Here is a 17,561-nt window from a genome sequence, read left to right on the forward strand (position 1 = left end):
TTGTATTATGGTATGATGCACAAAACACTTGGAGTTCGTACACAGAATTTTTCCAGTTAGACAATAATTAAATCATAAACAATGTTGCATTTTGTATATGAAGAAAAACTGTTACAAACACTGGATTTTACAGCGTAGACTATAGTTTAAGGGGGTGCGGTGGCGCAGTGGGTTGGACCGGGTCCTGCTCTCTAGTGGGTCTGGGGTTCGAGTCCCGCTTGGGGTGCCTTGCAATGGAGTGGCGTCCCATCCTGGGTGTGTCCCCTCCCCCTCCGGCCTTACGCCCTGTGTTGCCGGGTAGGCTCCGGTTCTCCGCGACCCTGTATGGGACAAGCGATTCCGAAAATGTATGTGTGTGTGTGTGTGTGTGTGTGTGAGTGACTATAGTTTAATGGTCTTTGTGACTTCTATCATTTCCAGCTGTTTTATTTGGGTGAAAAGACAGTGACACGGGGTTGCTGTAAAAACGGTATAAATGGGACACATTTTTCTTGCTTTTCCGACCTGTAAAATATCAGTTTGACCTATGAAAGATTAGAAGAGGAATCACTGTAGGTGCTTTTTCAGAAAACTGATATTCCAGATCATGTGCTTGCTCTTGGAACATTGAGGCTGAGGTGTATGAGCACACCCGAATTCCCTCAACACACACACACACACGTGCGCGCGCACCCTTGTTACTCAGTGGAAAGCACGCTCCCTGGTGCACAAGTGCAGCATGCCACCGGGCCACCGTTACGACACGTACCTGTGTGGCAGGTGACCGAGCTAGCCACGGTGAAGCGGCCTCAGGAGCGCGCCTACGCCTTGCAGCGCTGGCAGGAGGACGGTGGCATCATGATCATCGGCTACGAAATGTACCGCAACCTCACGCAGGGCAGGAACATCAAGAGCAAGAAGCTGAAGGAGGCCTTCCACAAAACACTGGTTGACCCAGGTACTAGGGGTGTTTCAAAGAGGGAGGGGACTCTGGACCCGAAGGCTTCCCACTTCCCATGCTGCCCCTTGCTCTGTCCATTAGGCCCCGACTTTGTGATCTGCGACGAGGGGCACGTCCTCAAGAACGAGTCGTCGGCCATTTCCAAAGCTATGAATTCTATAAAGACGAAACGAAGAGTGGTGCTCACCGGAACTCCTCTGCAGAACAACCTCATCGAGTGTGAGTGAACTTCACTGTTTTCTCTGCTGTTTCGTTGCACCATCGCCTGCGTTGGTCAGTATTCCATGTGTTTGCCTGCGATCTGTAGTGTGTGTCATTGTTGGTTTTATAAACTGGGCTAAAATCAGATATCTATTAGTCGGGTGTGAGCAAGGATGGTTGTGTTGAACGTGGTTTTTGTACTTGATCTTGTTAAAAAAAAAAAAAATTCTCTTGTCTGCCTTGGTGATGAATGGCAATGTTGTGAGCATTCGCGTGAAGAAGCCGTTTCTCTCCAGATCACTGCATGGTGAACTTCATCAAGGAGAACCTGCTGGGCTCGGTGAAGGAGTTCCGCAACCGCTTCATCAACCCCATCCAGAACGGCCAGTGTGCCGACTCCACCCTGGCAGACGTCCGTCTCATGAAGAAACGAGCCCATATCCTGTACGAGATGTTGGCAGGATGTGTCCAGGTGAGTGGTGCAGGTGTGCTCTGTGGCTCCCTTAAGAGCTGTGCTGGGTACTTGTTCTCCTCTCAAAATCACTGCAAGTAGCTTAACGTTCTAAGTTGCTTTGGAGAAACATGTCAGCTAAATAAGTAAAGGTATTAAAAGCGTGAGTTATTACAGTTTTGGTGACGCTAAAACCTAGTGGCATGGTTGTGGGACTGCCGAACCAACTGTGAAACACATTCCTATGCAGAAATTCTAAAGGTATGCTACTCAGTCATGTTCCAGCACTGACATCCAGCATGATATACGTGGCACGGTTATGGTTACAGAATACTGTCTGGGCATCATGTGGAGGGGGAATGCTGGCAGCATCCTTGGAAATGTGCATGGCATCTTGATGCAACAGTGGTAACAGCTCAATCGGATAGTAAACTTAACATACATGTTTAAAGCGCCTGGTTGTCTGTGGTTCACCGAATTGCTGCTTTTCTTAGGCAGTGCGCTTTAAACTGTTTGCCGTTAATGGATACATTTATCTGGGGTTTTCAGGTGAGCGATGTTGACGGCAGCACCTCGTTTTCTCCCCACAGAGGCGAGACTACACGGCTTTGACGAAATTCCTGCCTCCGAAACACGAGTACGTTCTTGCGGTGCGAGTGACGCCCATCCAGTGCAAGCTCTACCGATACTATCTGGAGCACTTCACAGGTGAACCCCTGGCCTCCTACTGTCGCCTTTTTCTTTTGGGCCAGGGAAGTACTTGCCCTCCGCTTCAGTGTGTAGTGACCCTCGGTTCCATCGCGGTGCGTCTTAGCATTTTACACCACAGGTGGTCCTCAACTTATGATGGGGCTCCATTCCAACACCCCGTCGTAAGTCGACTCGTTCACAAGTCCCCTTACTGTTATATGAACCATAAGGGTATACAAACATTTAAAGTGCATGCTATCGTGTATTAAAAGGCTTTCTGCCGATTTCACACATTATTCGTGTTAGAATAATACCAATATAGAATAATAATAATATAATTATAGCACTGGACTGTATTTATATTTTCCAGCTACAGTATTGTTTTCACTTTTATTTTTAAATCTGTTGTCTTTTGCTTTTTTCTTTTCACACCACTCGAACGCTCTCATTTTCACTTGTTAGTCATTGTCTATAAAAATGAACTCAGGGGAATCAGAAAAAAAAAATCGTTTGGCAGACAAAAGACCGACTGAGACTAAAACGCTGAGAAATAAGGCGCCTTGCGGCACTGCGCCCAGCTGACGAAACCGTACGTCAGGTGGGGCGGTCATCGTTAAACATTATTACCATTATTACGCTGGGATTCGAAAATAGTAGAGAGCCGTCCTTAATGACGTGCGGCAAGTCGAGGACCACCTGTGTTTCCATCCTGTTAGTGAATTGCGGAGCTGCTCTGAGTGTGGCCCTGAGAGCAGGCAACACGTTGTACTAAAATGTACTTAAACACCTGGTCTTTCTGCTTCAGAGGACACTAGTGTTTCATGTTAAAATTCCCAGTTAGTGTGTGGCGGCTCCATATGTCTCTCCAAAAAAAAGCGAACGAAGAATGGTTGGAATCCCAGCGTGCTGCAGTTTTACGGTCTCCCTCCCACCGTGGGATGCTTTATTCTAGTAGAGCACTTGCCCCGAGTCCCAGCGTTACTGGTTTACCTGCATGACACGTGCAGTTATCTTGTCCGTTTCGTCTCATTCCGAGTCTGCTTTGGTTATGGTTTAATGGTTCTACGTTTCATCGTGTTAAGGGTCTGGTTATATTTTTACCTTAGCCTGCTCTTACCCTGGAGCCTTTGCAGGACAGCTGGCGTGGGCGTTCCCACGGCCCTCGGTAATGAAGGGCTCTGGGAGAGCGTCCCCAGCTCATTAGGGCAGCTTCCCGTGGAGCCCGCCGCTAACCACCCAGCGCGCCCGTGTCCTGACTGCTCCCAGGACCACCGGCTGCACTGTGGGAGACCACGAGCCGGCACACTGATCTCCTCCCCAGCACGGGGAGGGGTCAGGTCAAGGCCCACATCGCAAATGAACTTTTCTCGTTGCGTGTTCCTCGTTTACTGCGGCTGGAGGTCAAACGAAGGAGCGTAACTTCTAAATAAAAGCGTCCCAGGCCTTTAATCAGCTCGCGTTAGACAGGCCACGTGCGTTCCTGTTGCAACGCATCCTAGAGAGCTGCTTTTGTAGGAAGTGCCGCCGATCTTCTGGCCTGCAGTCGTCCCATATGGCGGGCCGTGTCGGCCCCCGGCGGCACAGGGCTCGCATGCCAGCTGTGTTTTGCTTTGGGACCAAGCAGTGCGTTAAGTGCACGGTGCGTGGCGCCGCAGAGTACTGGCACCAATTGGAGTCTCCGGCGGGCCGCACTTGTGCCGCGCGGCCGGGCACTCATCCAAATCTCTGGGCAGGTGTGGGCGCCGCTGTGGAGGGGGGCCGGGGCCGTGCCGGGACCAAGCTCTTCCAGGATTTCCAGATGCTCAGCAGAATCTGGACCCATCCCTGGTGTCTTCAGCTGGACTATATCAGCAAAGAAAACAAGGTAAAGAAACAAGACGTGTGACTCGAAGGCCCCGCGAGCCCGCGCTCCACACCAACCGCACGAAAACAAACCGGGAGGCGCCGTTTCCCTCGAGTCATCACTTTCTGTGGAAAGGCAGAGGGGGGGGGAAGCATGCGATATGATGGGAAAGCCTGGGTACGCGCTGTGTGCGCAGTTGAGACGGGGACTTCAACAAAGGGGGGATTTGTACCGTGGTACCATGGACCTGCAGCACTTAGGCAGCAGCTGCTTGTTGTATTTGATGCTCTGCCATGCGGCCAGACAGCACAGAGGGCCAGCAGCTCCTGCAGTCATTTCACAAAGACCTTTTCCAACGACGCTGTCTGTAATAATGGCAGCCCGTCACGCACATACGTGCCAGAGAGAGCAATCGGGAGAATTCGGGGTTGTATTCACGATTATATGTTAGGCGTCTCATAAGCTTGTCAGCAAAGATGATTTGTGGACGAGGTCTTTCCCAGTGGCAGACGCTGCGTGTCCCCAGTTTTCCCATCTTGTTTCTCTGGCCCTCAATGGCTTTATACGCGGGATGCACAACAAAGGGGGGGAGGTGTGTGTGGGACAGCCAGTGTAAGGGGGGGTTAAACTTTCTTTCCTTATTAGGTTTCCAGAGTCGCAATTCCTCATGAATGCATTTACACCTTAATTTATTGTTTAACTTGGCTTTAAGTGGCTTAGTGATGTAGGAGGTTCAATGGTGGTGACAAGTGTGGCAACAAAAAAAAAGCTATACGTGTGGATGTGCAGTGTGCACGGTAAACAGTGTATTGGGAGAACACCTACATTTAAGTGAGACTGATTTATATTTGTCTTGGCCTGGGTGCATCAATGACCTGCCCGGGAAGTGAAATGAGGTGAAGTGCAGGAGAACTTGGTACGTTTACGCTCCTCTGTGCAGACGGGTAACCCGATGCCGTGCTTGTAATGCCTATGCTGTGTGTTGCAGGGCTACTTCGATGAGGACAGCATGGAGGAATTCATAGCGTCGGAGACGGAAGAGTCTTCTATGAGCCTGACGTCTGAAGACGAGAAGGCGAAAAGGTGCTCACAGCCCTCCCGGCTGGGCTTTTCACGCCTCCGTCGTGTTTTTGACACAGCGCAAGGGGGAAACACGAGTTTGCCGGCCTGTTCCACCGAGGGACACGATCACGGCAGATCTCTGCTACTTCCGTATCGGCCCATCTGGTGAAAGTGCATTCTGGGTGTGGATGGAGCACCTCTCCCGCAGCAAACGTGACGACGCGTTTCTCCTCCGCAGGAAAAAGAAGCGGGGCAAGGGGAAGAAGGCCCTCACGGACGAGTCGGACAGCGACGACCTGGAGGTGATCAAAGAGTGGAACACCAGTTCCCGGGGTGGTAATCCCGAGGGGCGCAACAGGGCGGAGCCTGTGGAGGAAGGTAGAGTATCACGCCCGCTCCTTGATACGTTAGGATTTGTGGGTTCAACAGTAAATACTCACACACACATTCAGTGGGTTCCAAAGAATTTGACCCGACTGCATCACTGAGTTTGGTACAGGGAGGAGCTTATGGGCTCATCGGGGGGGGTGGTGCTCTGTAGTTTGAGTCCAGGTGATGCATGTTTAATGAGAGTCAAAGCCGTCCAGGTGGAGAACTAACCCTTTACCTCCGCTCATGTCCGAGCAGCAAGAGCCTCCTCGAGCTCAGGCCCCGGCAGCCCCTCTCCGGACTGGTACAAGGAATTTGTTACCGAAGCCGATTCCGAGATTCTCGAGCACTCCGGCAAGATGGTGCTGCTTTTCGAAATTCTCCGGATGGCAGAGGAAGTTGAGGAAAAAGTGTATGTCTTTAGTAAACCCTTCGGTTATTGGTTTGGTTGATCACATGGCTGCTTGATGTCCTGACGCCATTGGCCACTGAATTGCCGTTAGTTGGACATAATATCGATTCCCTAATTTTCTTTTGTTGTTGTCGGTGTTTCCAGGCTGGTGTTCAGTCAGTCTCTCATCTCACTGGACTTGATTGAGGACTTCCTGGAGCTGGCTTGTCGGGCCAAGGAAGAAGAAAAGCCTTCTCCGTATAAAGGTGAGCTTCAGGCTACACGCGGCTCTGCTCGACACTGCGGACGTTAGTCGTCTCGTTCAACAGTTCGTTTCACTCACAGACACACAGTCTCACTTTATGAATTCATCCTCACGAAGGAGCGTAGCTGCTCAGGTTACGATCTGGTAAGGGGCCCCTTTTCTACCGGTGGAATGCAGTGATCCCTGCTAGGCCTTTGTGGTCTCCTTGCTCTCGTCACTCTGTCTGCTTTGCCACCAGCGCCGTGTGTGGCTTGTATCTCGCTGGGTTAGTTGTGCTCACAGTAAAGCTGCAGCAGGCAGCCACTTCCCCTGCGGTCTTACGTCTTCTTGGGGCAGCAGGTGGCATAGTGGTTAGATCCGTCTCCTTGCCCGTCCTCAGTGGAATCCCACTCCATCTCCAGTGTCCTTGATGGAGTTTCTCGTCCTGAATTGATGATATTAAGAGCACCTCGTTTTATAAAGAGCCAAATAGTAATGTGTCCAAGCCTAACGCTGTAGCTCACCTTGGACAAAAGGTATGAGATGGGTAACAATATGGTCCTCAGCAGGCATCTGTGTGACAGGTGTCCCAGCAATGAACTGTAGGGTGCGAGTCTCCCGCTGTGTTTCAACATGAACCCCGGCTGCTTTAAACCACATAGCGTTTGCCGCAGGTGATGTTATTAATAAGGAAGACAGTGTCCTTCATTGAATGCGTCACACACAGTGCGTCATACACAGCCTCCCTGCTCACACTGTCTTCATCTGCACTTGGCCGCTTCCCGCCCGATTGCGTCAGCAGTCTGCCCAAACCGCTACATCTCCATAACAGAGCCCTCTTTGGAGGTTCGGGGTTCGACGAGCTTGAACGACAGTCGTAGTCCACCCTAGTGTTTTCTGCACACGCGCTTCCTTTCACCCCAGGGTGGGAGCACACACTTGGGCACAGCCTTGCCTTGTTAGGACCTCACACTGATTCTTACTGTAATACAATAAATCATTCATTCTTCACCGAAAAACAGTTGAGAGTTGATACGAAAAGTTTTTCTCACATTTACTATTTTATCAGGTCCCCCCCCCCCCCCCCCCCGCCCCTGCCTCTTTTTTAAGTCGACTACTTTAAAGTTATCAAGGCGTTTTAAACTGTGGTGTTGTCTGTATTTCTGGGTATACTGTATTGTGGGGAAATTTTCATACGTGTCCACAGAAGGTTAGCGGTACATGTACAGATACACACACTTCTTAATAAGAACACACACACACAGCCCCACATACAGTCACACAAACAGCCTCTGGCCTAAGGTCGTGTTCCTAATTAAACTGCTGCAGCTGTTTTTGCTTTCATTTTGAAAATGATTAGACCTTGCCCTTTTTTTATTTTTTTTTATTTTTTTTTAAATTCACCTAAAAATGTTTGCTTAAGGGTTTGCAATTTATAATGAAAAGATCACAGTCCAGTAATTGGAAACATGTTTAAATGCCAGTTGCGAATGCTAGCAGAGGAAGCCGAAAGCTGTTTGGTTCTTGGATCTCCAAGGACAGTCATTGCTGAGCTGTAGAACTTCGTAAACATCTGTTGTTTTGACCTTCTGTGTTGAGCTTTCGTCAGAATCTGAAGAGTGGTTTTTTTTTTTCTGTCCCGACAGGAGAGGGCAAGTGGTTCCGAAACATAGACTACTACCGCTTGGACGGCTCCACCAATGCCATGACCAGAAAGAAGTGGGCCGAAGAGTTCAATGACACCAGCAATACTCGGTACGGAGCCCTCACTGCTGCCTTAAACACATTTCCTGATCCACAGCACTTCTGGTCCACAGTTAACCCTGGATGACTCTTTAAAAACAGGTAGCGGGAACAGAAACTGATCTGCAATCTAAATTTTGCTCCTTTGTGATGGGATTCTATTCTGTTCATCCCATCATAAGTAAACCGTCGAAAACACCCTTATGCTATATTATATGGATCATAAAAATATGTAAACAATTGATATGAACAACTGGTACATTGTATAATAGGACTGTTACTGTTTTTGCGCATCATTCACGTTAAAGTGATACTGATGTAGAATAATAATAATAATGTGGTGGTTCAGTGAGTACTGCTGTTGTCTCTAAGCACCTGGGTGGTGTGAGAGGGTGTGGGTTCTCCCTGCGTATACATGGGTTTCCTCAAGGTGCTCTGGTTTCCTCCCACAGTCCAAACACATGTGTCAGGTAGACTGATCAGGCTAAATTCCCCTAGTCTATATGTGTGTGTTACATTGCTTTGGTGTGTAGATGAGTGATTGACTGCTACTAGTGTATCCTGCATTTTAAAAGGTGTCGCATAACTTGAAGGGAATCACAAACGAAAAGCTTTGTAAACAAAATGCAATTGCTGCTGCACGGCCAGACACTGACTAAGACCCAAACGGTGACAATTATGGGAATTTGCAGCAGCACGGTCGACATTACACCCAAACGTTGGGACTCAAAAATAATATCATAAAGGTTTATGGGACAGCGTTCACAAATCTAGGTTGCGTATGTCGTCACCCGAGGAACATTTGTACAAAGAGCAATGTGCTGAATCCAATTCTAAACCTTTTAACCTTTGCTTGGTATCAGTGTCACAAAAGACTAGATGGTCTTTTTATGGTCAGTGCACCTGTATAATGTTGCGCTGTAAAGTATATAAGCCCTGTTTAGCCTTTTAAGATTGGATGGCCCTTGAGGTACTGAGGTTCAGAATGTCCCCGTATTTATTGGGCTGACAGCTTTGCCGGGTCTCTCACTCATCCAGGGGTCGCCTGTTTCTCATCTCTACAAGAGCTGGGTCTCTTGGGATCAACCTGGTAGCTGCTAACAGGGTCATCATTTTTGATGCTTCGTGGAACCCATCCTACGACATCCAGAGTATTTTTAGGGTGTACCGCTTTGGCCAGCTCAAGACCGTCTTTGTGTACAGGTTCCTGGCGCAGGTAAGCAACGTCTCATTCGCTCTCGCTGACGTAGCTGTTGTGAGGTCATGGCAAGCGGCTCAGTGTGTCGACAGGAAGCTCTTATGCAGATTTTTCATTTTCCTGAATGGTTTTGCGGAAGGTGAGCTGCTAGCTACAGTTTACCAACTGCATCATGGCCTTATCTCCACAGGGCACCATGGAGGACAAGATCTATGACCGGCAGGTGACCAAGCAGTCGCTCTCCTTCCGGGTGGTGGACCAGCAGCAAATTGAGCGCCACTTCACCATGAACGAGCTCACCGAGCTCTACACGTTCGAACCCGATCAACTGGATGACCCTAATTCAGAGAAGAAGAGCAAGAGGGCGACGCCCATGCTGCCCAAGGTGACCGCTGCTTTGTTTTGGGTTGATCACCTCATCGGGGTTTCTAAAACAGCGGCTTACAGTTAGCCTCACAATGTTTTCACAAGGCGGTCATCACAAGTGAACCGTCGCCGTTAACCACCACGAACCTAGAGCTACTGTAGCATCAGTCCCCGTTGACGCACGTTTCCTGGTGACTTTGGTGAACGTGAGAGAGTGTGGCGGCTGATTCTTCATCTCTGGACCAGTTTGTTCTCCTGCCAATGCTCTTCAAGCCACTCTGCAGCGCTGAATGAATTTTTAAAAGTATACGTGCTGCTGTTTCAGTAGCTTCTCCATGGGCGAGCTTGAGAAGTCCACAAGGATCACTGCGTTACCGCTGCCTCCCTGCAGGTAGCGCTCTCCTCTCTGTTTTCCCCTTAATTTCATTCGGAGGTCAAACGAGTGAGATCTGAACCTTCAGGTGATGTTTTTTGGTTTCCATCCAAGCCTTTGTGAATGAAATATGTTTTCCTGGAAAAGCCTTCAGGTTTGCACCCTATTAGGTGGTTATTGTACCTTGGTGCAGAGCTTTTAGCATTTGCCCTTTGACCCATGGCTTTCCCTGAACAGCTCTCCTTTTTATGATGGAAGCATCAGTCCAAACTTCCTACAGATATATGGCTCAGCGTCGCCGAGGCTGTTAGGGACACTCCCCAGCACCGTCGTAAAGCCGGCAATAAAGAAGTCACCATTTGGGTATCGTTTTCCTACCTTGGCCGCCCTAAAAGTGCGTGCCCCAACCCAGGGCTGTGCGAAGTAAGGATCAAATTATGGGCGAGTACATTTCGCCCTCAGTGGAACAAGTGGCCAGGAGTATTGAGTTAGTTTGCGCGCAGGGCTACGGGGCTGAAGCGCTGGACACGATTAGAGAAGTACTGTAAGTATTGTAAATAGCAGAAGGAGCCCGCGGCCGTTCCTTTTGAAGACAGAAACGCTCGGCGAGTGCGTGAGAAACCTCCACTGCAGTAGACCTGTAGATACAAATCAGAGCATGTCTGGGATGTTCTCTGCTCACCGCAGAGACGCCTGCTGTTGCTTTCAAATAAAACCGTTTTTGGTTTTGAGACAGTAGTGAACTAAACCGTATACAAGAAGCTCCTTTTCCCATTTTGTTCCAGATGTCTTCCTCTGTTTTTGGCGAGGCTTCCACAGTGTCAGGCTGTGGGAGTTCAGGAGATATCCTCCACTGATGGCCCGGAGTGTATTCCTTCCCGTAGGTAGCGCTTCGGATGTGGGTTGGATCCCCACTCAGCCTGTGTGGAGCCTGCGCGTTCTCTCCGTATTCACCCGGGTGTCGTCCGTGTGCTCTGGTTGCCTCGCACAGTCCGAAGACATGTTTCAGGTCGTCTGGTGTCTTCAAGTTGACCATTGTGCAGGGGTGTGCTGCATCGCTCTGCTGTATAGATGGATTAATAACTGTAGGGAACTTACTGTAGTGTCACTTTGGATAGAGGTGTCAGCTAGTAAAGGTCATACCTGCTTGGGCAGCTGGTTGTACAGTGGTTGAAGCTTCTGCCTTTATACCCCAAGGTCACAGGTTCAAGTCCCACTTCCAGCTGTAGTACCCTTGAGCAAGGTACCTTCCCTAAGTTTCTCCAGTAAAATCACCCAGCTCTGGCTTTGCATTAAGTAGTTTAACATTGTAAATTGTAACTTTGGAGAAAAGCATCAGCTGAATGAATAAATGTATAATTGTGCACCTTTACATTTGGTAGGAAACCTGCAAAAGCAGAGAGCGCAGTTTGGTGTGAAGAAGCTGAACATAAACCCACTACACCGTATATGGCATTGCAGAGCTGATGTCTGAGTGGACAAGTGGACACTAAGTCTGACCGGCCTGGGCTGCTTCATGTCGTCACAGACATAACCAGAGAAGTTCACTAGTTGTCCTATCGGTACGAACCAGCAGAAAGGTGACCTCAGCTGTACCTGCAGCGTAGTCCAAACCAACCGAGTCATCTGTTTTTTTTTTTTTTTTTTTCCAGGAAATGACTGATGGTAAACTGGACTGGAAGGGAAATATTTCAGCTTCGGTTTAGGAACATAAATTGTTGTTGCCGTTAAGGAAATGCCAGGAATAGCTTTACCTTTCACACTGCTTCTCTGAGACCTGGGTAAAAGGGCTTAAAGAACTGCGGTGTTAATGATGACGGTTTAAATCTGCGCGTGTGATGTGGAAAAGGAACTGTGAGAGGGGCCGTTTCCAACTGAGACAGCAAATTTACATATTTTGAAACACTTGTTGGAGAGTAAATATTCTAAATAAATGTGTGTATTTCAGTGATTGCAGAACATTTAAGTTGATATCCCATTGCTTTGTTTTTTTTACCGTCAAAGGTTACTGTGTTCTTAGTGTTAAAAAGCAGATAAACCAAAAAAGTACCCGATATCTGGTTTTTCACTTGTGTGGTTGTAGATTATTAATACCACTTATCATTAATGAGTCAGGATTTTCAAGCATCTGGCCTGCCACATCTGGTATAGGCCACCACGTTCAGTGCGGCACGATAAACTGAGACCGCATTTGAAAACTGTGCCAAGTGGATACATTAATGATTCGGAAAGGCTTTGTGGAGTTTTTATTTCATTATTTCTTGGGGACAAACAGCAAACATGTAAAACAGTGTTAAATTTGAATCTGATATACTTATTTTTTCCTGATCATATTAGGGCTGGTTTTTGGTGATTTTGGCACGAACTTGGGATTTACCTGGGATGAATTGGATTTAGGGGGGTGCGGTGGCGCAGTGGGTTGGACCACGGTCCTGCTCTCCCGTGGGTCTGGGGTTCGAGTCCCGCTTGGGGTGCCTTGCGACGGACTGGCGTCCCGTCCTGGGTGTGTCCCCTCCCCCTCCAGCCTTACGCCCTGTGTTGCCGGGTAGGCTCCGGTTTCCCGTGACCCCGTGAGGGACAAGCGGTTCCGAAAATGTGTGTGTGTGAATTGGATTTTTTTTCTCATAAGAAATTTCAGGGACAAATGAAGACCGGACAATGGGATAAGTATATTGATTTGCCCTGATATGAAAAGTGATTACTGTATGATCTGTAACACACACACACACACACACATTTCTGAAGCGCTTGTCCCATTCAGGGTCGCGGGGAGCTGGAGCCTAACCTGGCAACACAGGGCGTAAGGCTGGAGGGGGAGGGGACACACCCAGGACGGGACGCCAGTCTGTCGTAAGGCACCCCAAGCGGGACTCGAACCCCAGACCCACTGGAGAGCAGGACCCGGTCCAACCCACTGCGCCACCACACCCCCCGATCTGTTACAGTCCTCTAAAATTTAATCTAGTTTAAAATGATTAAAAAACGACAGCATGGCAACTAACACCGGGGCTTCGTAGTATTGATTACTTCAGTTCAAAAGAAGAGTGATCTGAACAATCGTGTTAACATTGGGATGCTCTTGGAAATGCCCCCACATTTATTTAAACATAATTTCAATGTTGCTGTGCATTAAATCAGTGTCCTACCCAGGGCTAAGAACTCAAGTGGAACATCCCCTGCATCCTGCGAGGATCGACCGTCCCCTCAGCCCTGACGTTAAAGGGCTCTGCTACTTTCCTCCCGCTCCAGTACGTCAGCATATGGCAGCTATGATCATTCTGAGCTTATAGCAGTTACACACACACACACACACACACACACACACACACACACACACACACACACACACACACAGAGTGACTGAAACTGCTTGTCCCAAGTGGGGTCGCGGCAAGCCGAAGCCTAACTCGGCAGCACAGGGCACGAGGCTGGAGGGGGAGTGGACACACCCAGGATGGGACGCCAGTCCATGGCAAGGCGCCCCAAGCAGGACTCAAACTCCAGACCCATCAGAGAGCAGGCACAGGCCAAACCCACTGCACCCCTGTTATAACAGTTAGTTAAATGTAATAATCGCTCAGACACACTGTGACCACATTGCTTCACAAACAAGAAAAGTGTGGATCTCGCATGCTTTTGCGATATACTGAGACTCAAGAGTTTTCCCCATATGTGTGTACAGGAGTCCTCGATTTACAAACTCACTTTATCTGAAATTTCGGTATAAGGCCCTTGGCTTTTGATATCCAGTTATTGATCTGAGGAACAAAGAAATCAGTATAAACAAAATTTCTCTAATTTTCATCATTTACCATAATAGGAAATACGCTTAAGGTATCCAGTATTGGGGGTGTTGTGGTGCAGTGGGTTTGGCTGGGTCCTGTTTTTTGGCGAGTCTGGGGTTCGAGTCCTGCTTGAGGTGCCTTGTGATGGACTGGTGTCCCATCCTGGGTGTGTCCCCTCCCCCTCCAGCCTTACGCCCTGTGTTGCCAGGTTAGGCGCTGGCTCGCCGCGACCCCGCTTGGGACAAGCAGCTTCAGCCAGCGCGTGTGTGTGTGCGCATCCAGTATTTCAGTTTTTAGGAGCCGGTTAATTTTGTAAATGGAGGGATGTCTGTACGTTTTAGACCAAACGTGAAAAAACGATCTACGAATAGTAGCGTTACCCAGCTAGCAGACTTGGCAAGGCTGTGTTTTCTAGTTGCGGACTGCATGCGCTGCAGCTGCTGTTTGACAACAGATGGGTGACATTGTTTTGACTTCATGTACGTGTGGAATTCTAGGACTTAAATACCACCAAGTTGGATACAAGACGTCCTTTAGGGACGTCTTCAACGGATAATCAGCCGTTTTCCCTGACAGCCAGCACTTTGTGCTTTGTCTTTGCTCTCGAGCCCCACATTCTGCATTCAAGCAGCACTTGAGCCGTCCATCACTTTTCCATACATAATGAGCTGCGGAGCTGTTTTTTGTCAGCTTTGATTGAGGGAAGCTTAAATTCACTTCGTTCTCTCACGATCTGAGGAGGAACGCGCTCACGCCGCATTACATTGAAAATTGCCGTAAAGCAAACGAATAAATGCTCTTACTATACTGTCACGAAATTTTGCAATAAAGTGATCGCTTATATAACGGAGTTCTGTAAAAGGAAAAACCAACACAACGGCTCATGACGACATACATAACACGTAAATGTAACTAATGTATTTTTTATAACGGGCTTATTATTCGGTACGATGGCGTATTTACGTTTATTCATTTAGCAGACGCTTTCTCCAAAGCGACGTACATCTCAGAGAAAATACAGTTCGTACGTCACATTAGGAGAAAGAGAGACATAGTTGCAAACGTGATTCTTGAGTAAATCTGGTTTATTTCTTTCTGCTTCATGCACCGATGTTCATCGCTCTAGTAGGTGCGTAAATCGCAGGATATAGATGAATCCCGATAACCTTCCTACAAATTATTTGCCCGTTGCATGGTCGTTTTTAAATCCGCCATGGGTATTTTGTTCTGTACTGCAGCTTGTATCAGATGTTTGTGAACAGATTCATAATGAGTGTCTCAAACCCAAAAGGTTTTGGTCCCTCGATGGTGTCGGTCTGATTTCCAATGTTTGCACGGTACTCTAAGTTACTTACAATCATCTACTTGTTTATGGGTAATTTCACTGTATCAGTTGAGGGTAAAAGGTTCATCGCTGGCTCCTACAATTGTAAGGCAGCAGCTCTAACCAATATGCTACTCACAGCCCCTTGGACAGAAGACTCCTGGTAAGCTATTATGGAAGAGTTATTACAATACGCGTTGATTTTCGCATTAGATGTTTGGGGAGATCGGTGGTTTGAAGCCGTGTAACAGTCCGTTCTCGTTCAGTGGGTCAGGTGTATTGTTACTAATAAAATAACTGCATTACTCATGTACAATGGCTATGAACAGCTGTGCATTAAATAGTGATCACTTGAAAATGTTTTTCTCAACTTTAATAGTCAAAGTGGGAAAAAAAAAAAAAGAGTTAAGGCATAACTTTGTAGCTTAATTATATGTGGGTACTGAATGATTTTTTTTTTTCTTTCCCCCCCAGTAATGAGTGCCAGCAGATTTCTGCCTCTAATTGGATTAGGCAGCCAGAGTGGAGCTTTTTGTCCGCGTTTTCAGCAGAAAGGTTAGCGACTGCTCGTAAACACTGAACGGCAGACCCCCCACGGCCCGTCCCCCTCCCTCCGGCAGTTCTCTTCCAGCACAGTCTGGGAATGTAAGCCCCGTGTGTTTTCTTGTTGTGTGTCTCCGAGACAGGCTGCACTAACCCTTCCGTGACCAGACAAGCAAGCCGTGATGATGGCCGTCTCTCTCGCTTGTCCAAGGCATAACTTTTTAGCCATTTCAGAGGCTAATTTAACACACCGGGTCCCTTTGTGGGGGGTGCGGTGGCGCAGTGGGTTTGATCGGGTCCTGCTCTCTTGCGGGTCTGGGGTTCAAGTCCCGCTTGGGGTGCCTTGTGATGGACTGGCGTCCCATCCTGGGTGTATCCCCTCCCTCTCCAGCCTTGCACCCTGTGCTGCCGGGTTAGGCTCCGGTTTGCCGCGACCCCGCTCGGGACAAGCGGTTTCGGACTGTGTGCGTGTGTGAGTCCCTTCGAATCGGTACCTGGTGACAAGGGGGATGCCGTTAGTTCGACTGGATAGACGTCCTTAAGAGTACGTGCCAGCAGGGAGAGCGCACTTTGAGGACTGGGGGCAGCATTGCAACTGGGGTCATTGACTACTCTTGTCCTGCGTAGAGCCAGGCTTCTACGATTTGGATAGAAGAAGAGGTGCTTACTGTGCTGACCCGGTGTTTTTACGTCTCTGCTTTTCGGCAAGGATGTGAGACTTGTGTCATATAGCGCGACAAATACGATAACGTGGTATTTACCGCAGGCTGGTTTTATACATCATATTTATAACAACAGAGACAATGAGTAGGATAAATAAAGTGTAGGTAGGCCAGCACACTGTTGTGATTGGATTTGTTTATTACAGGTGAAATTAATTCACGGACGCGTCTCTGCATCTTTTGGTCTTTTTGTCCAGTGATTTTCATCGCTGTATGTTATTAGTTCTCACATGATCCTGCTTGACTGCTATTTAGTTCCGTGTTTCAATAATGTTTGCACGTGCTGAGAAACGCCTGTAGCAGAAACACATCCGTGGTTTGATTTCACCTCTAATAAACAGTCACGACTGAGAGTGCAGGTCTAATTATGTTTTGTTTTCAGATTTTTTTTTTTTTTTTTCCCCCCCCAGGGGATTTAGCACCTGTTGAAGTAATCTTTTCTTGGACCCTTTGGTGAGCACATATTCTAAGCACTATTCGTAGCCATCGTTATATCCATCTATACCCCTTTAATGCTGTACACAGGCTGCTAAGATATGCTGAAGTGTGACACAATTTGCATTTCCAGAGTCCAGTATCCCGAACCCCTTATTAGTAACACCGCAGGCTGATGGAACAGACCAACCAGGGTGTTACCGTATTAATCCCGTCAGCAGGGTATCGTTGGGCATTTAACGGTATGACAGTATAATAGATGAATTCACTTACTACATAGCTTCACACAGACAACTTAATGTATTGATTTTAATTATTAGTGATAGTTTGCATGGCGCGGGGCGTGCGGTGGCGCAGTGGGTTGGACCGGGTCCTGCTCTCCGGTGGGTCTGAGGTTCGAGTCCCGCTTGGGGTGCCTTGCGACAGACTGGCGTCCCGTCCTGGGTGTGTCCCCTCTCCCTCCGGCCTTACGCCCTGTGTTGCCGGGTAGGCTCCGGCTCCCCGCGACCCCGTATGGGACGAGCGGTTCAGAAAGTTTGCATGGCACTTAATACCAGTATTTAGTCAAGATCAAATCCCCACCCAGTCATTGTGCACGCCGGATAAATAGCTTCCATGTATTTGGAATTCCTGATTTAGGGTGTCTTTGTATCCGGGAGGAAAGGGTCCCTTTGCCGAGGGATCAGGTGGCGCAGTGAAGAACTGAAGGCTGTGATGGCGGCTGCCACAGCAGTGGTTTTTTTTGTGCTGTGTAGGGTGGAAAAGACCGGGCCATAGATTTGAGGGATGGTGACCAGTGCAGGCCAGGAAATGTGCGGTCAGATGGCAAACCAGCAGTGCTCCACTTGGAGGACTGTTTATAACTAGGCAGGAAAGTTATG

The 17,561-nt window shown here is 48.4% G+C and overlaps 1 protein-coding gene across 1 annotated transcript in view; it reads left to right on the plus strand.

The window, feature by feature from the left end:
* atrx (ATRX chromatin remodeler) overlaps nt 1-17,561 on the plus strand; it is a 48,963-nt gene that overhangs the window by 22,830 nt on the left and 8,572 nt on the right. The window contains exons 20-31 of the mRNA XM_018737421.2: nt 760-937; nt 1,022-1,159; nt 1,438-1,613; nt 2,183-2,300; nt 4,016-4,146; nt 5,114-5,208; nt 5,426-5,565; nt 5,815-5,968; nt 6,113-6,213; nt 7,838-7,946; nt 8,973-9,150; nt 9,323-9,517. Coding sequence (XP_018592937.2) covers nt 760-937; nt 1,022-1,159; nt 1,438-1,613; nt 2,183-2,300; nt 4,016-4,146; nt 5,114-5,208; nt 5,426-5,565; nt 5,815-5,968; nt 6,113-6,213; nt 7,838-7,946; nt 8,973-9,150; nt 9,323-9,517 — 1,713 coding nt within the window. The remainder of the gene's footprint in view (nt 1-759; nt 938-1,021; nt 1,160-1,437; nt 1,614-2,182; nt 2,301-4,015; nt 4,147-5,113; nt 5,209-5,425; nt 5,566-5,814; nt 5,969-6,112; nt 6,214-7,837; nt 7,947-8,972; nt 9,151-9,322; nt 9,518-17,561) is intronic.

The sequence above is a fragment of the Scleropages formosus genome, chromosome 13, assembly GCF_900964775.1.
Source record: "Scleropages formosus chromosome 13, fSclFor1.1, whole genome shotgun sequence".
Taxonomy (NCBI): Eukaryota; Metazoa; Chordata; class Actinopteri; order Osteoglossiformes; family Osteoglossidae; genus Scleropages; species Scleropages formosus.